The 24,839-nt window shown below is 37.8% G+C and overlaps 1 protein-coding gene across 1 annotated transcript in view; it reads left to right on the forward strand.

Moving 5' to 3' along the window:
- The first annotated feature begins 221 nt into the window (after window positions 1-221).
- LOC127436491 (cysteine-rich with EGF-like domain protein 2) overlaps window positions 222-24,839 on the forward strand; it is a 116,322-nt gene continuing 91,704 nt past the window's right edge. The window contains exons 1-6 of the mRNA XM_051690687.1: window positions 222-255; window positions 1,025-1,094; window positions 1,581-1,663; window positions 1,782-1,892; window positions 2,054-2,145; window positions 16,864-17,040. Of these exons, the coding sequence (XP_051546647.1) occupies window positions 1,795-1,892; window positions 2,054-2,145; window positions 16,864-17,040 (367 nt within the window). The 5' untranslated portion in view covers window positions 222-255; window positions 1,025-1,094; window positions 1,581-1,663; window positions 1,782-1,794. The remainder of the gene's footprint in view (window positions 256-1,024; window positions 1,095-1,580; window positions 1,664-1,781; window positions 1,893-2,053; window positions 2,146-16,863; window positions 17,041-24,839) is intronic.

Raw genomic sequence — 24,839 nt, forward strand, 5'->3', positions numbered from 1 at the left:
AAAACGTCCTGAGATTTGGATGCAACTGAATGGAAGAGTCGGCTGTCTGTCTGAGCCGTAGAGCGCCATCTGGAGGAATATACGACTCATAGGACACTGTACAGGCAAGCAACATTCCAAATTCTCTGCGCGGAAACGAGGACCAGCAACAGTTTCACTTGAATAATTTCATTTCAAAATAAAGGTATTCACTATTTAGTTAAAACAATATCTACGTAAATATCACTGCCTGGTGACAATATACGGCATATACTTGTGAGTTGTGTTTTTTTTAATGCTCATTTCAAGCAGTTACTTCTCATAAATACAATTCATACATTTATATATTCAGTAATTTTTTACTGGAAAATATTTGTTCAGTCTCCAATCCTTTGATCTGACCTTACAATACAATTAAGTTTTTCAATCCGAGCTAAAACCGTTTTTTCTTCTTATATTCAAATTAAACTCTGAAGAAAATTCTAGATCATTTCACCCCAAATAAAACATAAATAAATATTTTGTATTAACAAAATTAAGCCTATTTTTACAACTTGACATTTATTTATAAAATTCGTCTATACTTTTAAAACATCATTCATTCATTCATTCATTCTGGGGTACACCGTACCCATCTACAACACATCTAGCAAAATAGTGGATGCTGCATGGAAATTCTCACACACAAGTATCCCGCGCGTGTCGTCAGTTTACTGGCTCATACGTTGATTGACAGAAGCACTTTACAATCACATACAGCCACAATCGTGTGAGGCGGCTGACGCGGAAATCCGAATGTGGAGCTGTAGCGAACCGGCATGGAAATCTGTAACTGTTTCAAAATGCATAGTAAACGTGTCATAATTGTAGACACTAGATGATTCGGGGCATCTTAACCAGCTAGACGCAACCCAGAAAAACTGTTTTTTATTTTATTTTTTATAGCGGACATGAAGCTTTGAGCAAGATAAACTTGGATGGGAAACATGGTAGTCTTAAATATTGTTTGTCAGTTGATTTGTATTATTTTGATTTTACCCATTAGGCCTGTCTATACAAAGGACTTTAAAGCATTGTGCTCAACGTGCAGTCAAATAACCAGCAATTTTAACAAGGTATGCATCTTTATGTCTATCTGTGTGTATGTCTATTATTTGAACATTAAAATCGCTCTTAAAACAATAATGTCATTACACAAGATGACAAAATAACATAGAAGTTTCTTTTTAAATAAAATAAAGACAATATAAGCACACTTTTAAGCAAAACATAAAAAAGTGTAACGTTTTAGCTTTTAAATGATAAAACAAAAGATCAAAAAGAGGACAAAAAGTATTTAGTAGTAACCTTTTTGTGGTTGGTAAGTGGAACATGTCCATAGTTAATGTGATGAACTACACCTGTGGCAACTTTCTTCTGTGGAACACAAAAGGTGATTTAAAAAAAGTCTCCACATTGTTTATTTGCCATGTAATGCCAGTGAATAGTGACTCCTTACTCATGCTAAAAAAGGATGAATGTATTGAATTTTAAATCTATTTTCACTCTCAAATCAAGCCATATCATAAAGTGTCCAGATACGTTTTGGTTCCTTCTTCCAGGGGTTAGAAAAAACAGCAAAGCAAAATTTTGGTGGTGGAAACACAGCATGGGAAGAAAGAAAACTTTCTAAATATGAATCAAGGTGAGAAGAACATTTTAATATTTATATCTTAACCTCACAGAGCAGCATTTGCTTGCATGCGCTGATGTAATGTACTCATGTAATGCAATTCTGATATTCACTCATGTGGTTTCTTCAGTGAGATTCGGCTGATGGAGATACTGGAGAGCTTGTGTGACAGCAGCAGTTTTGAGTGCAACCACATGGTGGAAAATCATGAGGAGCACTTTGAGACCTGGTGGTTCAAGAGGTCAGGAACTCGCGTGGAGAACTTGTGCCGTAATAACAGAATACCATACTTTTTCATTCTCAGTCTCATTATACTACAGGAATTTAAATATTTTAATGAAATGTAATTTAATGAAATAAAACAAAAAAAAATCCCATATTGTTTTTGTATTTTGGATGCAGGAAAGCTAAACACCAGGATCTTTTTAAGTGGTTTTGTATTGAGACCATCAAAGTGTGCTGTCCTAAAGGCTCATTTGGTCCTGACTGCAATTGTAAGTAAATTCAGCTCATAAAAGGAAGTTCACTAGAAAATTAAGATTATTTAATTTGCTCACACTCATACCATTCTAGATATGTGTTGATTTACTTTTGCTAAACACAAAGATTTTTAGACTAATAAGTCAGATCTGTCAGTCCACACAATGCAAGTGAATTGTGACTAACTTTGAAGCTCCAAAAAGCACAAAGGCATATGGATCACAAAGTAATCCATATGACGCTAGGAATGTTATCAAGCTTAAAGCCATTATCACCAAGGAGGCTGCTGATGTCAAGATTTGTTTTATTTTTTATTAACATGTTTTATTGATTCAAAAACACACAACAGAGACAAACACAACACATCAATTCAACAATTAACACCCACTAATATCCCTCCCCAATCACCAACCCCACCCTAACCCCCAACAAACACCCCTGTGGTCACATAAAATAATACACAAAATGTTTTTTTGTTTTTTTTAAATGTATAATAAACATACATAATTAAACTAGACTTCTCTCTCCCCATCCCTTCCTCATTTGGTCCTGACTGCAATTTCTGATTGGCATCACCAGCAGGTGGGTGTGTCTTTAAGACCAAGCCTATACAATCTAGAGGGGGGTCCAATAGAATCTATATAAAATCTTGAATTGCATAAGGCGAACCCTTGTATCTCTAGATGCAGACTTGACATTTTTTTAGAATCCTAGCCCACACTTCCTCTTCCAATACCAAATTTAAATCTTTCTCCCATATTCCCTTGAGAGAAGTTGAAGCTCCATCCCCCAGACTCTGAATTAGCAGGGAGTAATACACCTCATACACCTTTTCCAAAAGCATTAATTACCTCTCCCAGAGTATCTGCCACTTTAGGGGGGTGTGTGCTACTCCCAAAAACAATACAGAGCAGGTGTCGCAGCTGTAAATATCTAAAGAACTGTGATCTGGGAATCCCAAAAGGTTGAACCAGATTTTCAAAGGATCTCAACACTCCACTCTCATATAGGTCACCGAGTGTAGTAACCTCCCTCAAAATCCACTCTGACCAGCAGATAGGGGACTTATTAATACATAATTTGGGGTTAAGCCATAAGCTCGAGGCAACATTTAAATAAATGTCTGAATTAAACACTCTGGACAATTTTGTCCATACCAAGAGTTAATGCGAGGTAACGGGATGTAACTTCAATTAGTTTGATAGGCTTTGCAATGGCGAAATGGGGGCAAGAACTTCCTGTTCAATACAAAACCAGGGAGGGGCTCTCTCAGGTGGAAGCGACCAATGAGCCAGATGTCTGAGACCGAACACATAATAATGAAACAAACTCTTGGATAGGCCTAGCCCACGTTTATCAGTCGGCCTATGCAGCTTACTGAAATTTAATCTGGGACATTTCCCATTCCAAATGAAGGACTTTGCTATGCTATCAAATTGCTTGAAATAAGAGATGGGGACATCTATAGGGAGTGACTGTAGCAGGTAGTTGAATTTTGGAATACAATTAATTTTAATAACATTAACCTTCCCAATCATCAATAAATATATTGAAGCTCACCTGCCCACTTCGCTCGAAAAACTTTTTATTAAAGGGTCAAAATTCGCACAAATTTGCTGGGAATAAAATACCCAAATACTTAATGCCCAGTCTGGGCCACTGGAAGGCGCCCGGCTGAAAAGCCGTTACAGGGCAGTATGCTGTCAGAATCAAAGCTTCAGATTTAGACCAATTAACTCTGTATCCCGAGAACTTAGAAAAGGAATTAATAATTCTGTGGAGGCAAGGAATAGATCTAGTAGGGTCAGAGACGAATAATAAAATATCATCTGCGCAAAGCAGAAGCTTATGAGCCACACCTCCCGCCATCACCCCTGGATAAATCATCCTCCTTTCTTATCGCGTCTGCTAATGGTTCCAGGGCAAGACAGAACAATAATGGGGAAAGAGGGCAACCCTGCCGGTGCCCCTATCCAGAGTAAAAGAATCTGAAATTAATCCATTTGTTTGTACCACTGCTACTGAGTGTATAAAGTAACTTAATCCATCCAATAAAAGTATTTCCGAACCCGTATATTTCCAAAATCATAATAAAAAAATCCCATTCGGTCACGTAATGCCATGCGAGGAGCCAGACGTGTGAGCGACTAGCTCTGCGCACTTTGCTAGTTTTTTAATTATTTTCATATCATAATCCGGTGAGATTCAGTACACCCAGTTACATATTTGCTCATATCTAGTGTCAAGCTCCTCCAAGGTTATCCCAGAATCAAGAGAATTGTTTTGCTAATTTGTCAGTTTAGGGAGTTCTAATGGTTCCACAAAGTTTCTAATATCTTCATCGGTAGATGAATATGAGGCACTATAAAGATCAAGATAGAATTCTTTAAAAGCATTATTAATATCAATGGCTAAGGTAAATATTTCACCACCAGCAGATTTCACTGAGGGAATGGTAGAAAAATACTCTCTGCTTTATATATCTAGCCAAAAGCTTCCCTGCTTTATCCGCTGACTCAAAAGTATGACTGAATAGCCAAAACTCCACCTTCAGCGACAAAATAGTATTATATCTGTGTTTCAATCGGGTCAATTCTCTGAGGCCATCAGACGACATTCGACGCTTCAGCTCTGCCTTGGCACTTTTAATATTCCCTTCCAACTCCATGAGTTCTCGTGCTTTTAATTTTTTGATGAATGAGTCATATGTATGATCTGGCCCCTAAGAACCGCCTTAAGCCACGCCCACAGAGGATACTTAGGACCAGTTGGTCTCCATATACACATTGATTTCAGCCTTTAACATTTGTTGGAAATCAGGATTTTGCAAAAGGGATACATTAAAGCGCCAGCTATATGATTTATTTTTCTCTATATGTGGCAACACCTCTAAACTCACCAGGGTGTGATCTGAAACTAAGATGTTTCCAATTGAGCAATCCACAACAGATGAAATGAGGCACTTAGATATAAAAAAAATCTATTCTAGAATAAATCTTATGGACTGATGAAAAAAAATTTATAGTCCCTCCCAGATGGGTTTAAAAGTCTCCAAATATCTGTAAGACCATGATTTTTATACATCCTGTGAAGCGTCAGTGTTGCTCTAGGGGGCTTGCACAATTTTGCTTCACTATGATCAAGGACTGAGTCCATCAAAAGATTAAAGTCTCCTCCCAATATTATATCATGAGAGGTGCCATCAGCTTGCAACACCCCTTCAAGATCTATAAAAAAGCCCTGATCATCAGCGTTCGGTATGTAAATATTAGCCAAAATCAACCTTTGCCCCTGAATTTGCTTCTGCTAAAACAATAATGACTCTTCCTAATTTATCTGTACTCTGTTTGAGACATTTGAATTGTAGATGTTTACTTATCAATGTAATGACTCCCCTGCTCTTTCTTGAGCCAGCACTAAAGAAAACATGTCCACCCCATATCTTCCCAAATGTTTCAGCATCCTGCAGGGAAAGATGTGTTTCTTGAAGAAACACTACATCATATTTAGGGCTGCCCCCGACCAAAGATTTTCCTAGTCGACTAGTAGGCGTTAATTTAAGCCATTAGTCAACTAGTCGCACGTTTATGATATTAATTTAATTACTTGTATATATTTTGGGGGGCATCAGAAAATGGTTTGAGTTCCAGGGCTGAGAAAGTATAAGTAACATTGCTAACACTGTTCTACATTACAGAGAAATACTAAACCATAATAATGAGCCTTTAAAATATACATTTTACAAGTGCAAGCACAAAGCGAGCCGCAGCGACACTGGCAAAAGCGGTAATGATTCTGAATGTGTCGGAAAAACCAGCGAGGAGACTGTCTGAACATTTTGTTAATTTATAGGGAGAAATGCACATTAGAGTTGTGCTGATAGATGATGATCTCGGGGATCAACGATGGTCAGAGTAATTGCCAATAGCTGATGCCTTTGACGATGCCAAGACGATATTATATTAATGTATAACATCATTATTATTATTATTAGGCTATTATTATTATTATCAAATTAATATTATAGATAATTTGCCCATAGACACACAGACACGTGCTTGAAGAAACGCACTTTATAAATATACTTTTAAGAACAGATGACACACAATCCACCTATGCGTGCATATGTTTGTACGGAGGCGTGCAGTCTCGTGAACACATCTCAGCTCAGGATGTGCTATGAGTTCAGTTTGCTTTATTTCCACAGAGCAGTTCATTTGTGAACGTAAATCTGCAGCCTGTGATTAAATCATAAAATAATAAAAACTCGAACCATGATTTATATTTCAGTGATTATTATCATCATTATAATTATTATTAGGAGTTCAAGCGCTTAGCGCTGAAACCTATTTTCCGCCTATAAAAATGTTCCGCCATCTTGGATTTTTCATAAAACCTACTTTTGCAAACTAGTCCTACGTTTTTCGTCCGATCGGGACCAAACCAGTGCCAAACGATTCTATGGAGTCTCAATATCAAAAGTTATCAAAAAAAAAGTTTGAACTTTCGACTCGAGTTAGCTACGGTATGCGAAAACATCGGAAGTAGGAGTGGCCAATTTTACGTAAATGGCTATAACTCTTGAAGAAAATGAGATATCTTCACCAAACTTGGCATGCTTATGTAAGAGGTCAATCATTGGTCGGCCAGAAAAGTTGGCGCGGTTTTGCCACATGGTGGCACTATAATACCAAATTATAGCATCCGCTGCCATCAATGTCTATATGGACATTCACGTATGTTGAAAAACATGGCCGCCATCGGCCAATCAAATTTCAGCAGCTATTACACAAGGTTAACAATGACCGATCGGAACGAAACTTGGTGGTGTTATCATGATTTTTGTAGGTGTTAATGGTTGTATATAATGCAGTGTTGTGAAAAAACAAGTAATATATATCACCTGATAGCTCTTTTCATTCTAAACAACTTTGCCTCAAGAAGCATTGGTGTCTGTCAAACCATTCGGTAAATATTTCAGATAATGTTAAAAACCTACTTTTGCGAACTAGTCATAGGTTTTTCGCCCGATTGGAACCAAACCAGTGCAGAAATATACTCTGGAGTCTGATTATAAATAATTATAAAAAAAAAAGTTGAAATTTTGACTCATGGTCGCTAAGGGGTGCCAAAACTTTCGAAAAGGGTGGGTCATTTTTACTAAAATGGCTATAACGCCCAAACGAAATGAGATTTTCACCAAACTCGCGTGTGTATGAGCTCAATCACAGTAAATGTATGAATGTAAAAAAAAAAAAAAAAAACCGCAAAAAAACATGAAAACAGCTCTAACTACGCAACCGTTAGTCTGACTGAGTTGAAAATCAGCATGCAGTGTCTTTGTCCAAGGTGCCATGACTGTCTGTGAGGACATTGGCGTATCTCAAAAAACATGACCGCCATCGGCCAATGAAGTTTGAGCACCTATTAGACAAGGTTAACGGAGGCCGATTGGCACAAAACTCGGTGGGCCTGTTCGACTCCTGGCCCTAGAGGTCTGTGAGAAGTTTTAAAGAAATCAGCCAATGGATGGCACTAATGAGTTTTACGCTTCTGTAATCACATTGTGTTTTACACATACACACAATGGCTGTGTCCCAATTCAAAGGCTGCATCCATCGAAGGACTCAGACTTCAAAGGCCACGCCTTCGAAGGCCGCGAAGGTTGGACTGAGCATTGTTAATTGGGACAGTCTAGCTTACGGAGGACTGTTCTTGTCACCTAACAACTGTGACAGCTGCCGAGTGACTGTAATGTTTGTACTGGACTTTTTTAAAGTTATATTAAACTGTCTGAAAACAAAACAGGGTTCACAAACTGTCTAAATATTTTCACCATGGTCCATTTCTGTATATAATAAAGAGCATAAACTATATATAATCGCATCTTAGTAATTACTTAATAATTCAAGTTTAATAATTATTAATTAACCACTTTAAAGGTTTTTTTGTTTTTTTTTTGTTTTTTTTTTACATTTGTATCATTAGATATTTGAGTAAGCTGAAACCCAGTACTTGCGTTTAAAAGTGTAATTCGGCAATTTCTCTCAAAAAAATCCTGTTGTCACTGGCGCGCAATGAATTGTGTTTCACGGGAAACGAAGGACGCATTTGGAGGCCGCATTTGAAGGAGCCTTTGAATTGGGACAGCCTTTGTGACTCTGCAGTGACTCAATCGGCCTTCGAATGCGACCTTTGAAGGATGCAGCCTCTGAATTGGGACGCAGCTATAATTCATATCATTTGTTAGATCTCCTCATACTGAACAACTTTGCCTCGAGAACCACTGCTGTCAATCAAATCGTTCATGAAATATTCATGATTATGTAAAAAAACAACTTTTGTGAACTAGTCCTAGGTTTTTCGCTCAACCTCAATAAAACCAATGCAGTACAATCCTCTGGACTCTCTAGGTCAATAATTATAAAAAAAAAAAAAAAAATGTTGAACTTTACCCTTTGGGTAGATATAACCAGTGTCATTTAGAAAATGGCCGTGGTCAAGTGTACAAATAAGCCCATAATTCTTAAAAACTCAGAATTTCATGAAATTAGCTGAGCACATGCGACATATGATTCTAAACAAGCATGAAGACTTTTATGGAGATCGGATCATAGGTGGCGCTATGAGCTTTAAAAAGCTTTAAAAGCCATGTATTTCCTTAGTAAATTGCCTATATTGGCTGTAAATGGTCTATTCCATCTATGATCTAGGTAGTTCATTGCTTGCTAAATAAAACCTAATACCTTTTTACGCATGTGCTTAAAGGCCTTAAACCGCTTGAACCCCGTTGATTGCTGCTCGCAGCTATATTGTTTACATTTAGAATTGTTTTTATGTCTTCGTTTGTGTAAGTAATTTTCCGCCTGCATGTTTAGACAGATACTTGCCAGATGGTAAATGGAAAGGTGGTTACTTATATTATTTTTTTTTGATCACTTAATTATTTTATTTGCTTTTTCGTTTCGTTTGGAGTGCAATTTGAATTTAGAAATGTATTTTGATTTAACTTTTTCATTTTTTAAATAAATTAATTTTCAATACAAAATCACTAAAGCAAGAATATTCACTGATCCCTTAGCCCAGAGGTTTCCAATGTAATTGGATATTGCGAGAGCTATATATCGTGAAGGAAGGAACAAAATGAATTTATTCACATACATGATGTATTTTCCCTGACAACGAAATACCCATCTGGTAGTGAATGCACTTATGAAGTAGCTTCTTTGCCAGAGAGATGTTGACAACTGTTGTAAAGCCATCTTTCAAAAATGTTAACACACATTTCAAATGCACATAATTTTTTGCAGTTTCATTTGAATTTTTTGTTAAATAAAAAATAAAGCTCAAAGTTTGAAATCAAGGTGTCTTTCTTTATTATGTATAGCCCTAACCCTGCTTAACGAAAATTACCCCACAGTGCCACCTAGTGTCCAACCAGCAGTCTGTCCCCCCCCCCAGAACCAAACAGAAAAAAGAAAAACGTGTGCATTAACCACGTGCACGTCAATTCCCTCTAAACTCAAACAGTCCATGTACGCCTACGAGAGTCCCTCCGACAACTTTGCCGTCGGATTGCTCAAGTCTGCAAATACTATACAAATTTTGTGTGACAGAATTACATAATAGAAAATAATCTATAATACAAACTCCAGCCAATAGGCAGAATAAACGCAAAGAATGTGTAAATTAATTCACAAAACTGTATCGAAGGTGTGTTTCTCCACAAAACAAACTCCAGCCGCTAGGCGGAACCAGCACACAAAGAACAAAAGAAGAAACGAAACCGTTCAGTTTCTTCGGGCAGTCAAACGAATGTTCAGTGAGCCGGCTGTTTCACAAGTGCAGCAGATGACCTGATCCTTCCAATGTCCTGCAAAAAATACTCCATAAAACAAACTCCAGCCAATAGGTGGCATAAGTACAAAGAACGAGCAGATTCATCCACAACTGTCCCGAAGGAGTGTTATTCCACAAAACAAGCTCCAGGCGCCAAGCGGAACCATCACAAAAAGAAACAAGAATGGTGCCCAGCTTCCTCGGATGATCAAGTGTATGTTCAGTGAGACAAACTCACTTGGAGGCAACGTGAGAAACACACCATGACTTCCTCAGTTCATTGATTTTATGAAAGACAACACTTGTTGTGGGCATGTAAATACTTTGCAGCCATCCTTAGTATCTATTCTCAATTTGGCCAGAAACATCAGTACAAAAGCGATCCTCCATCAATGCAAGAGTTTCTTGAAGGAGAGTCAGTTGGAAACATCTTAGTCTCAGATCATGCCCTGGTGAGTTTAGAGGTGTTGCCACATATGGAGAAAAAGAAATCATATAGTTGGCTTTTTAATGTTTACCTTCTGCAAAATCCTTAATTCCAACAAATGTTAAAGGCTGAAATCAATGTGTATATGGAGACCAACTAGTCCTCAGTATCCTCTGTGGGCGTGGCTTGGGAGGCACTTAAGGTGGTTCTTAGGGGTCAGATCATACAATATACCTCATTCATCAAGAAGTCCAAAGCACGAGAACTCATTGAGTTGGAAGGGAATATTAAAAGTGCTGAGGCAGAGCTGAAGCGCTGAATGTCGTCTGATGGCTTCAGAGAATTGACCTGATTGAAATACAGATATAATACTATTTTTTCGCAGAAGGTGGAGTTTTGGCCATTTAGCGCAAGACAGACATACTTTGAGTTGGGGGACAAAGCAGGGAAGCTTTTGGCTAGATATATAAAGCAGAGAGTCTTTTTCTACCATTCCCTCAGTGAAATCTGCTGGTGGTGAAATTTTTACCTCAGCCATTGATATTAATAATGCTTCTAAAGAATTCTATCTTGAGCTTTATAGTTCCGTGTCTTTGTCTACTGATGAAGGTATTAGAAACTTTGTGGAACCATTAGAACTCCCTAAACTAACAACTGAGCAAAAAAATTCTCTTGATTCTGAGATAACCTTGGAGGAGCTTGGCAGGTAATTAAGGCCTTGCCTACAGGCAAGGCTCCGGGGCCAGATGGCTTTGCCACTGAATTTTTTTAGATCTTATGCTACAGAATTGGCCCCACTTTTGCTAGAAGTTTATACGGAATCATTAAAGAATGGAAAGCTTCCGCTAACCATGACACAAGCTTGGATCAGTCTGATACTTAAAAAGGACAAAGATCCAAGCGAGTATAAGAGTTACCATCCAATTTTTGACAAAAGACAATGGAAAACATGAGGGTTTAAATACATGGACATGGGTAAACGCATGAAAATGACGACCAATAACAAGACTAAGTTAATAACAAGATAATCAAACAATGAACCAATGAAAACAAGACACATGAACAGGGGAAATGCATGACAGGATCACATGACAAGATCACATGAGGGAACAGAAACTAAACTTCCAAAATAAAAGACATGAACATAAAACATGAACAAAAACACATTTAAATGTGACACTATGACTGGAAAGTTTAATGTTATAAAAATGAATTTTATTCCAAAATTCAACTACCTACTATAGTCTCTCCCCATTGAAGTTCCCCTGTTTTATTTTAAGCAATTTGATAGTATTGCTAAATCTTTTATCTGGAATGGTAAATGTCCTCAGATGCATTTTAACAAGTTACACAGGCCAATTGAAGATGGGTTAGGTCTCCCCAAACATTTTTTTTCTATTATGCTTTTGGTCTCAGACATTTGGCGCATTTGTCACTTCCGCCTGAGAGTACTACCACCTCCCTGGCTCTTTATTAAACAGGAGGTCCTTGCCCCTATCTTGCCATTGCAAAGTCTTTCTACCAAGCTGCCTGGAGAAGTAAAGACACATCCTGTTATCTCGCACATGCATTTAGTGTTTCCCACGTGTTCAATTCGGACATACAGTTCTGTGCAAAAGTTTTAGGCACTTGTGAAAAATGTTGCATAGTGAGGATGTCTTCAAAAATAATGCCATAAATAGTTTTTATTTATCAATTAACATCATACAAAGTCCAGTAAACATAAAAAGGCTAAATCAATATTTGGTGTGGCCACCTTTGCCTTTAAAACAGCCCCAATTCTCCTAGGTACACCTGGACACAGTTTTTCTTGGTTGTTGGCAGATAGGATGTACCAAGCTCCTTGGAGAATTCACCACTGTTCTTCAATCTATTTAGGCTGTCTCAATTGCTTCTGTCTCTTTATGTAATCCCAGACTGACTCGATGTTCAGTGGGGGGGCTCTGTGGGGGCAATGCCATCTCTTGCAGAGTTCTCTGTTCTGTTCTAATCTTTTCTATTTGCAAAAGTAATATTTGGGAGTCTAAAATGTATATTTCCTATGACACACTAAAGCTGAAGATATAAATAATCATCTTATGACAAATGTTTTTGTGAAACATCTTAAGTGCCTAAAATTTTGCACAGTTCTGTATACCTGAACATTGCTGCAAGTATTTGGTTAAACCCTAAATTGTGCATTAACAAGTCCCCTTCCTGTTGGACAGGATGGATTAAGAAGGGAGTTGCTACGCTGTATGAAAATGGAGTGTTGAGATCTTTTGAAAATATTATACAGCGGTTTGGGATTCCCAGATCTCAATTATTCAGGTACTTACAGCTGCACCATCTGCTTTGCACCATCTTTGGGTATAGTATGCAGCCCCCTAAAGCAGCAGACACTCTTGAGATGGTGCTTGCTGCTTTTGGAAAAGGTCACAAGGCTTCAGTGTACTATTCCTGGCTAATTCAGAGTTTAGGGGACAGGGTTTTAACATCTCTTAAGAAGTTATGGGAGAGAGACTTGAATTTAGTCCTGGAAGATGCAGAATGGGGTAAGATTTAAAAAAAACGTCAAGTCTGCATCTGGGGGGTCACGTGACGCCATGCAAGAAGCTCTGTGCACTTTGCTGTTTTTTTTTATTATTTTCATGTTATAACCGGTGAGATTCGACACCCAGTTACATATTTGCTCTTTGAGGTAACCATGGCAAAGAAGTAAAAATCCTCAGACTCTGGAGACATTAAAAGACGCTTACGTGCTCAAGCTGAAACCTCTGGCGGCCCTGCGAGCCGGGGACTCGATTTGGACGGCACGTCGGGAGAAGAAATCCAGCGTCAACTGTCCAACATCTCAGTGATGCTGACGAAGGTTGTTGCTGACTTGGAGGATCTCGCTGTAATACATCAATCGATTACGCCGATGGAAACAAAATTCTCTGTGTTGGTCACAAGAGTGACAGATGTTGAGAAACGAATCGATTATCTGGAGTGTTCGGAAAGGGAATTATCCGCTAATCCGCCCTCATCCAAAACAGACTTGGAATGCATTTTGGAAAAACTCAGCCAGACACTGGCTAAGTTATGACATCTCTTATACATATAGATCAGTTGGGGTTTATTAGGGGCGCAGCTCTTCTGACAACAATAGGCGTTTCATCAATATCATGTGGTCAGTGGCGAATGATCAGACACCGGTCGCTGCCATCTCACTTGATGCCGAAAAGGTGTTTGATATGGTAGAATGAGATTATCTTTTTAAGATTTTGGAAATATACGGGTTCGGGAGTACATTTATTGGTTGGATTAAGTTACTTTATAGATACCCTGTAGCAGCGGTACAATCAAATGAATTAATTTCAGATTATTTTACTTTGAATAGGGGCACTTGGCAGGGTTGCCCTCTATCCCCATTATTGTTCTGTCTTGCCCTGGAACCATTAGCAGCTTGATAAGAAAGGAGGAGGACTTTCCAGTGGTGGTGGTGGGAGGTATGGCGCATAAACTTTTGCTTTGTGCAGATGATATTTTATTATTCGTCTCTGACCCTACTAGATCTATGCCTTGCCTCCACAGAATTATTAATTCCTATTATTTATCACATGTTATACATTTGCACATATACAGTGAAATTCTTTTTTTTTCACATATCCCAGCTAAGCTGAGGTCAGAGTGCAGGGTCAGCCATGATACAGTGCCCCTGGAGCAGATAGGGTCAAGGGCCTTGCTCAAGGGCACAACATTGGCATCTTGGCAGTGCTGGGGCTTGAACCCCCAACCTTCTGATCAGTAACCCAGAGCCTTGACTGCTGAGCCACCACTGCCCCTATAAGTTTTAAGGATACAAAGTCAGTTAGTCTAAATCCGAAGCTTTGGCTGTGACAGCATACTGCCCAGTAACGTCTTTCCAGCCGGGCGCTTTCTAGTGTCCCAAACAGGGCATTAAGTATTTGGGCATTTTATTCCCAGCAAAATTTGTGTGATTTAGTTCGTTAATTTTGACCCCTTAATAAAACGGTTTTCGAGTGATGTGGACAGGTGGGCTTCATTACATTTATCTATGATTGGGAAAGTTAATGTTATTAAAATGAATTACACGTTATTTATAGAATATGTTGTGAATGGTTATTTGACATGGTTATTCAAAATAAGATTGTGTTTTTTTTATTTTTTATTTCTCTTTCTTGATGTACAATTTGTACATTGTCTTTAGTAAAAAAAAAATAATAATAATAAGCATAAAAAAGGCTACTATTGATTAATTAAAAAGTGAGCACTTGGAATACTGTATGCAAAAAAGATTTATGCAAAAAGACATATTTGTTCTTTTTATAAAAGATGTATTTTGTGTACTGCTTATATTGCTTATTGCTTATATTATTATAACTTTAAGTAAAATACTGAATGTTCATCTTGAGTCCATGAAAGAAAGAAGGGGTTTGGGTGGCATCCATAGCAATCTTGAGCTTTTAATATTTTAAAAATGATTATTTTTTTGCAGGTATCATATTAATCCATTTTACTGGCTGTTTTATAGATAACCTAATATATTATGTTTATATTTTCAAAGATATTTTTTGCTATGGCTAAAGAGGGTAAATTAAAAGCAATAACATTTTAAAGGAGACATATTATGCCCCTTTTTACAAGATGTAATATAAGTCTCAGGTGTCCCCAGAATGTGTCTGTGAAGTTTCAGCTCAAATTACTCCACGGATCATTTATTATACCATGTTGTAAATGCCTCTTTTTGGGTGGAATCAAAAACACGCTGTTTTCGTGTGTGTCTCTTTAAATGAAAATGAGCTACTGCTCCACACCCCCTTTCCAGAAGAGGGCTGTGCTTTTACAGCTCGTGCTTCGGATACTATAGCAACAACAAATCAGAACCAATATGACTGACACCGTAAATACCGGAGTTCAGCCATATATGTATGAGCAACCGTAAACGACGCAAAACATAGGCATTTTGAGTTTGTGATAGTGCTTCTTATGTAGAAAATCACTTCCTGCCCTCCATCTGCATTTCACGCCACAGCAACGCAGTGATGTGACATCATGTGCAAACAAGCTATAACGACATAGCTCTGGTCTCCGTGAATACAATCAGAGACAATGGTAACTTTAACTGCATTATCCGTGGAATCAGCTAACAAGCACATTCGGAAAGGTGATTTGCAAACATTCACAAAATATAAAGTGCGATACTTACATCTTCAGGATATAAAGCTGGAACACGAACAGTTGGTACTGATCCATGCTTGAGAGTCAAATTTTTAGAAAATCCTGCTTTATATTGACCCTCATTCACAAAGCAGTCCAGTGTAATATGATTTGCACAAACAGACAAAAAATTTTGTATGTTTTGGGGCACATTTTCTTCAAAAACAAAATTTGTCCACTGCGTCTTCAGTGGCTCTGATGCCGGGAGTACATGAAGACTCTTATGTTCACTTTTACAGCCAACAACAGAACACTTATGATGCTTATGAAGTTGAGACATTATTCTTCTCTGTGTAGCTGCTCCAGTGCGGAAAAAATGGCGGACTGTGTGTCGATCACTCAGGGGAGGATCTATGATAATAGGGTGGAGTCCGTCACCAGTCGTGGGCGTGGCCTGCTCTAAAGTGACGTCACTTTAGAGCGGATATGAAAACCAGTCATTTTGAGACACTGTTTTTGATTAATAGAAATATAAGAAAGAGGAGTGGACTTTTAACATTGTAGGGTGGTTGTGCACACACTGCCGACTCACATTTATGTTCAAACACCATATAAAAGTGAATTTTGCATAATAGTTCCCCTTTAAATAAAATACAACACTCTATCTACTGAAAATCTACATTTAGATTCTCTAATAAATAATTTATCATGAAGAGTAAATTTTGTGGATTTCTAAGATTTTATTTGTAAAGTGTGCTTTAAGAGACACGGGGGAGTGACTTGATTGCATCAGAGATGTCATTTTACTCACAGCTGATTGGTTCAGCATCTGTTAGCGATCTGTAATCCAGAACGAAACCTGCTACAGAGCAGATTAGCCATGTAGCATAAATTACTATGGAGATGAACACCGCTAAAAGCCGACCAACTTTCATGGTACCTAAAACTTGGGGTTGAGGCAAACTAATCTAAAACCTACCTGGCTAGCCACCAAAACCGGCTTCATGGTACAGGCCTCAGATGTGTTATTGATTTAGCTCGCTGGCTGTAGACATATCAACAGTTTAACTAAGTTAGCTGCAAAGTTCTCTGAGAGGAAACTGACTGTAGAAGACAGTTATTGCTTAATGCCTGCTATAGTGCCTTTTGTGGCACTACTAGCATTGAGTTGTCAGTTGTATTCTGACACATCAGAATGTAACGATGCATGAAATTGAGCTTGCGTAGCTATTTCTTTGCATATGTTTTGTGCCTTAATACTCCCTTATCATGTGATTATTAATGTTTCTTTCATAACCATGTCATTATTTTGCACTATTTTAAGCTTGCATTGGAGGAGCGGACAGACCTTGCCATGGTAATGGCAAATGTGACGGAGAAGGAACGCGGGCTGGGAATGGAAAATGCAGTTGTGATAAGGGATATGAAGGAGAGTTTTGCCTGGACTGCAGTGATGGACATTTTAGTGAACTGAAAAATGATACCTTCTCCCTTTGCAAAGGTAAACAAAATAAACAACTTAATTGGAAATATATCATCACATTTTCTACTTGTATTTGCAAAATTGAGTTTTTATGTATTAGGGGTCAAGGCACCGATAACTGCTTTTGGAACTATCAATTATCTGCAGTTATACCACGGGTCTGTTGAATGCTTGATCCTGATTGGTTGACTGTTGTTCTAATGTGTGCAATCATTTTTCAAGGAAACTCACGGATATAAAGTAGTTCCAGGTCTTGACCACATAACGGTTCTATATCACTTCGCCAAATTATTTCAGTTATTTCAAAGAGCCCTACAGGCTACCACAACAAAATAACCAGTTAAAACAAAGACATTGGTTAAAGTAAATCGGTTAAGAATGTCAAAATGTCTAAAATATCATACATTTATTTAAATTTCGGTTAAAAAGAGCCCTCGCGCTCCCTTGTCTCCCCCGCACTTACACGCTCACATACGCACGCTTACCCTCACACACACACACACACACACACACACACACATACGCTCATTTCGTTCATTTAAGCAGAATTAAATTAAAATGTTACATTTTCAATAGCCAAATACCCCCCAACACGTCTCCTTATGCAAACTTTGATTATAGTCCCAATAAGGAAAAAATGATAATGCAGCCAAGGACAAATTATGAGAAACAGAAATGATTAGTTCACATCTGGAATCTTCTTGTCCGAGTCGTTCGTTCAACTCGGACCAGATGACTCGAGAGGTGAGCTAATAATTTTTGTTTCCTGTGTGAGCAATGCATAGCGTATACGGGTGTCACGTGACAAAAGAACGAACGACTCGGACCAGGGCCGGTTGCACCAGCTGTGCGTAAGTTAAACTTAGCCTAGTTGTGGCGTAAATGGGCACTAAGTCACAATTTACGCACCACCAAATATTCGAGCGTTGCACCATTAAACTTAGGTAGAACGTAACCCTACGTATAAACGAAAAATTTACGGAACAGTCCGACCAGGCGTAATGGATGGAATAAAAAAGCAGACTGATATTTTATGACATCAGTGAGCTCAATCATTTCGACATACATTATGATGTTGACATTTACGAGAGAGAGAGAGAAAAAAAACATACTTTTAAGTGGCTCTTCAGCGTAAAACCGATCTAACAGTGCAGTTTTCAGGATGCATCGCCCGGTGTCAAGTTTCAACACATTCAAAATGTATATATATGATATTAAAATGAATAAATGTCTGTTTTTCCAGCATGTTGTATTTATTTATCACCCCTCATTTATTTTAGATACAGTTCCTATAATATTGTTATTTACACAGGGCAAATATACTATTTATCAAATCTAATTTTATTACGTATCGTATTTTAATGGGGATATAATTTATTACAGCTGACAGTTACGTGAGCAAACAAGGTTTGAACATCAACCGTAACAAGATCAAACTGAAGTTCACGGCTTTTTAACACTTCTGTGTACAAATTTGAAGGCTGTTTATTGGATAAATATGGGTAAACGTCATAATATGCGACTACACATTACTTTACGGAGAGCTTAGGACCTACTAGTTAAGTCTTGCCTTAAGAACAGGTGGTGCAACCAAATTAAGCACTGACTTAGTTACAAACTAACTAGTAGTTACTAATCCCTTTTTTACATCCTAACTTTCATTACAACTTACGCACAGCTGATGCAACCCTACCCAGAAGACTCAAGAGGTGAATTAATCTTTTCTGTTTCCTGTGTGAGTAGTGCATAGCATCTTCGGCTGTCACGTGACAAAAGAACGAGCGACTCGGACCAGAAGACTCGAGAGGTGAACTAATCATTTCTGTTTCCTGTGTGAGAAATGCATAGTGTATACGGCTGTCACATGACAAAAGAACAAACGACTCGGACCAGAAGACTCGAGAGGTGAACTAATAATTTCTGTTTCCTGTACAGCGCCTATGCGATTTTCACGTAACAAACGAACGGAGGTTGCGCAGTGCACATTTGCGGTCAACACAAAATGAATGAATCACTCTCTGAGACTACTCATTCTTCTGAGTCACATAAAAGATTAGTTAAAAATGAACGAATCGTTCATGAACGACCCATCACTATCACACATAAACATACGTTCGCACTCACACACAACCTTTTTACTTCTATGCCGAAAAGCAGTGCATCTTCCATTGCTATTTCTAACGTGACGTTTTCGAATTAGCAACGAATGCTTGAGCTGTATCAGAGCTAGATACACTTGATCAATACAACAGTTTTTATATTATCTGAAATATCTTTGGGAAAAACCCTCACACTCCCCCTCTCTCTCACTCGTGGACACATAGACATTATTCACGTAACGCACACACTTAAGGCCAAACATACTTGTGAGAGTAAAACAGTCGTCATGTCAGCGCACTCCTGCATCTCAGTGGGGATGAAAAAGTTATTAAGGTTTACAACAGGAATATGGTGACGTGCATCTTGCCGATTTTGAAGCGATGTTACTTCTGACGAGAAAAAAAGGTAATCCCAGAAGCAAGATATCTAATTTTCTGAGTTTCTCTCTTTCGATCCCTCAAAAACAAACTCTCTCTCTCTTTATCTCTCTCTCTCTCTCTCTCTCTCTCTCTCTCACTCACACACACACTAATTTGTTACTCCAGTACGTCCTCAAGTAAAGCAGCGCAAGCCTCTGTTGCTAGTTCTAATGTGATGTTTTCTAATTAGCAACGAAGGCTTGAGCTGTATTAAAGTAAGACACTGAATCTGTGGTGGAAGAAAGTAGTTCCTCTCATAAGAGCGTTTAGGGAGGAAAACCAGAAAATGTCTTGAGATAAAGCCTGAACGATGTTTTAAGGTGAGGTAACTGTGGTATAAGCGGAATAATTGACTCAGGCCCGTCGTGACCGCATTACCACCTCGGATGTGCATTATTTTTAAACAATTCATCGGTCCGTCGTCAATGATTCCTTACAAATCAACTACGATAGTTTGGCGATTTTGTTTCCCTTAAGTGTGTGTGAACTGGGAGTACACGCATTTTAAATTAATTTAAGATTTTAAAACGATCACTTCATTCACAAATCCACAAGATCTAACCTTCATGCTGTGGATGTACTGAAATGCCTCTGTACTCTTGAAACTCCAAGAGACAACACAAAGTCATTAAAAATATCTCTGTACTACACCTTGTCATATTCACTTGTCATTCACACATCGCACTACAGTTAGTGTTGTCAAAAGTACCGTTACTTCAGTACCAAGTGTTTCTGTTGTACCGAGCACTGACTTAGGGGCCGTTTACACGACAACGTTTTCAACTAAAATCTGAAAACGTTTTATGCGTTTTGGCTGTTCGTTTACATGACAACGGCATTTTGGGGCCTGAAAATGCAAACTTTTGAAAACAGTTTCAAAGTGCAAGTTTTTGAAAATGATGCCGTTATCGTCTCCATATAAACATACAAAAACACGAATTTGTGAAAACGATAACGTCATGCGCACGTGTATTACGTGTTCAGTCTGTAGTGTAGGGCCTTGGCCCACTTAAAATGGCAGCAGAGACCGCATGGTCCTTTGTTCTATGATCAGAAGGAGAGGCATTGAACTCAGTTTCCCAGGATCCTTCACAAATTCACAACTGGATGCGAAGTCCCGCCCATGGACCCAGTCTCAAACGCCATTGGTCGAGCAGCCTACGACCGATGACGTCATCAAAACCCGCGGACAGATGAATTTCGGCCTCTCTGTGCTAAGCTCTGCCTGGCTGTAAAGGGACATCTGTACGGTGCATGTACTGAAAGAGTTTTCCCTCCGTCTGGACTTTTTCTAACTTTTTCTAACCTCGCCATTTGGCCACGGTAGAGTAAGATTAACTTAGCTTTGTTCAAGTCTTATAGTATACTTATATCAACCGGTTCAGTTTCACTGTAAAGCAACAGTGAATTTATTTTGAAAAACGGAAAGGCGACCAGTTTCCCTTCTCCCTCTTTTTCATTCAATGTTGACTACTTTCTGCATTCTTCTCCATCGCTGGATCCGAAGAATAAAGCAGAGACGCGTCTTTTCGCTGACGAGCGTAAGATAAGGAACCATCCAGACCGTTTCTCCTGACCGCTCAATGCAACAGGAATTCCAACGGACAAACCTACTGAAATCACACAGGATTTCCCAAGTAAGGCTTGATATCTGGGCAGATTTAGTTTAGAAACTGTGATTTTTATTGTGAATCTAAATCGTATTTTTGATTCTAAATGTTTTGAGTATATATTTGTATGTTAAACTCTGCTCGCTGTTTCGAGTTGGGAGATTTGTTTTAGTTTCTTTTGGGGTTACGTTTGTTTTGTTGAGTGATTTGAACTAGTAATTCAGTACCGCTGTTACGAGCGGTTACCCTTAAATAAACTGCATGCATTTTCCTCGCTCCCGCTCGCTCTCATTCTCTCTCTCTCACTGATATTCATTGAGTGAGCGGCGCCTCGGTTAGTGTTCGACTCAGGCTGGTGAACCAAATTCTCCCGCCTGTTTCATCAGTTCCTTTGTGTGTCCGCTCATTTCCATCCGCACGTGGGATCAGCTCCATTTTGGACTTAACCCTCCATTCTGAACCTGATCCTCCATTTTGATTCCTTTGTTACCACACCTGGACACACACACTAGCATATAGCTCCACTGTTTGTTTAGGATTTTCTTTATTTTATTTTTGGATTATATTCAGATAGTATTGGCTGTGTTCACTGGCTGGCTAACCAAATTCTCCCGCCTGTTCCGTCAGTTCCTTTGTGTGTCCGCTCATTTCCACCCACACGTGGTATTAGCTCCATTTTGGATTTAACCCTCCATTTTGAACCTGATCCTCCATTTTGATTCCTTTGTTACCATACCTGGACACACACACACACACACACACACACACACACACACTAGCATATAGCTCCACTGTTAGCTTAGGATATCCTTGATTTTATTTTTGGATTATATTCGGATAGTATTGGCTGTGTTCACTACTGCTTGATTATAATAAATCTTGTTATATTATAATAAGTACTCCTGTTTGTTTTTGTTTGAATGTTGTGTTGAAGCCAACCTCTGCCACGTGAAGAACTCCCAAGTTACCTCAGAGTACTATTATGTTGTTGTTGTTAGAAACTAACTGTAACTAGATTATTATTAGATTTGTATACCAATAATTTAACTAGTTTTTCCCCTTGTTGATTATTTTGATTAACAATTAAGATACTCAACCTACAGGGTAGATTTTGTTTTATGAGACTCAATCAGTAACGTGCTATCATTTTTCTCTTTTCAAAGAGTGGTGCCCCGAGAATAGAGTTTATGAATTAAATTCTGTTTAATTACTATTTAGTTATTTAATTGTTATTGGATTATTCCATAATTAATAACAATTAATTATTGATCATTTCTGGAGAATAGTTTAATGAGTTAAATTCTATTTAGTTATTTAATTGTTATTTGATTATTCCATAATAACAATTAATTATTGATCATTTCTGGAGAATAGTTTAATGAGTTAAATTCTATTTAGTCATTTAATTGTTATTTGATTATTCCATAATTAATAACAATTAATTATTGATTATTTCTGATAGTAAAACTGATTTAAACAACCAGTAGCACCTACAATAGGTATGCACGCGAGTACTTCAAAATAATGCGCGAGATATTCAAAACTACAATGGCGGACTACAGGACTGTGTTTGTGCTGCTCAAGATTTTGAGTTTATTGACGCTTCTCCAGCAAAGTAATTGTAGTAATAAAGCAACCTTATCGTCCGTCCAGACAAAATTGCTCCGCTTTCACCATCTTCATTGTTTGTATTCACCACTGTGTGGAAGAATGCTTATGTGTGCAGGCTTGTAGTGTTTCTTTACAAAGTGACATCGCCAACTACCAGCCTGGCATGTATAATACAGCCTTTTTAGTCGTTTTTTAGGATCCGTGTGAACGGGGGATCATTTTGACAACGTTGTTGTCTGTATGCGAAACTTTTCAAAAATGCAAAGGAAAAACGTTTCCATTTTTAGTACATCTGAATGACCCCTGACTGCTTTCAAATGCTCCCATGCTTATGGGCTCCATGTGCTCCATTACTCCTTTTACACTGAAATTGACAATTAATCAAATTCAAATTGTGAAATGTCCTAGTTGGATTATTAAGCCGCGAAAGGCTGCAGTCTTAGTCTGCATTCGAGGTGCATGCTTTAAATGAATGTGTGAAGCCGACTACACTGGAAACTCCACAGACATTGAGAATCATTCAAGTTGAATGAGATGACAAAGCAGATCAATTATCCACTGTGAAGCGCATATTACATGTAGACTATACTGTATATTTATGTAATTAAATCACAGCATTTGCGCTTTAACTATCACACTGGGCCATGTAGCAAACTGTTTATCCATCAGTAGTAGTCAAAAACACACGTCAAAATAAAAGCTATGCGCCTGAAATTTAAGAAATTGCAACAAAAATATTACAACTGTATAGTAAAATGTAATATTCACTGTAGTAATAATAATAATATATAATATATATAAAAAGGAAAAAAGGATTTTCAATAGGGCCCTGCTTAAAAACACTTAAGCAATGCATGATTTAGTTGAGAAACACTTGAATGTGCACATCTTTTAATTTATTATTAACATTGAAATTTAACCTTTTAAATAGGTTAAAGAGTGTTCAATAGCACATTACCATATCAGCACATTTTTGCTGTGGTATCGAGATTGGTGTTGAGAACCGTGAAATTTCACTGGTATCGGTACTGACTACTAAAATTTTGGTATCCTGACAACACTAGTTACAGTTAAACTGAGCAGATTTTATGTCTCAAATCGGCAAGGGAGAGTGCCGATATATAGTAGAGGCAACATAAACACACACATACGTGAAACTGTGTGTTTATTTTATATTCAATATTCAACTATTTTACTAACATTTTAAGTGTTTTAAAAAATGTGGAGTGACAAATTAGTTTCAAAAAGTGTATTTTCCTTCAATGTCATGAAATTGCATCTATAATAATATGAGCTGTCATTGTTTGAAATTTCATGTCAACTACACATTTTAACATGAATTATTAACAAGTTTGAAACTAAAAATAAAATTGAATTCCACATATATTAAAGCGCTTGTATTATCAAAATAGTGCAGTGTGTCATAGCTGTTGGAATGTGATTTGTGTTCCAGGTCCAATTTACCTCTGTGGGTGTCAGAAAACTTAACAAATTGCTTAATATAATTAATAAATTAATAGTAATTGTAGACACTACAATTGGTTATTATTTGGAATTTGGTTGCACAATAAACTGCTTCTGGATTTAGTTCATTTAGTTCTTTTAGCCCAAATGTCTGTGCCAATCAAAGTAAGGGAAAACCTTAGAATTTTAAAATGTTTTTTTCAATAAATCTCTCTCTCTCTCTATATATATATATATAATATGTTGGACGATTCATTGATAATAGGCCTTTGGGTCAATTATGTGATGCCTTGTTCTCTGCATTTGTATTTTTACAATTAACAATTGTATTTTTTTTTTACTGAACTAAACTCTAAGCATTTGCATTGCTATTCCACCATAATACGTAAATGAATGTTGTCATTTTATGATCATTTTATGAAATGTCATGTGATGCGACTAACAAGAAAAGACCATGTTGTGACTATTTTTGAAAAGGGTTTAAGGACCAGAATTGACCTAATATGAAGGACCACTGGATACATGTTGAAGGTCATTACCATTTCCATTTGGAAAATAATCACCATTTTAGCTGCTGCCAAAATTGATCATGTGTTACAATATAAGCCCAAGA

The sequence above is a fragment of the Myxocyprinus asiaticus genome, chromosome 47, assembly GCF_019703515.2.
Source record: "Myxocyprinus asiaticus isolate MX2 ecotype Aquarium Trade chromosome 47, UBuf_Myxa_2, whole genome shotgun sequence".
Taxonomy (NCBI): Eukaryota; Metazoa; Chordata; class Actinopteri; order Cypriniformes; family Catostomidae; genus Myxocyprinus; species Myxocyprinus asiaticus.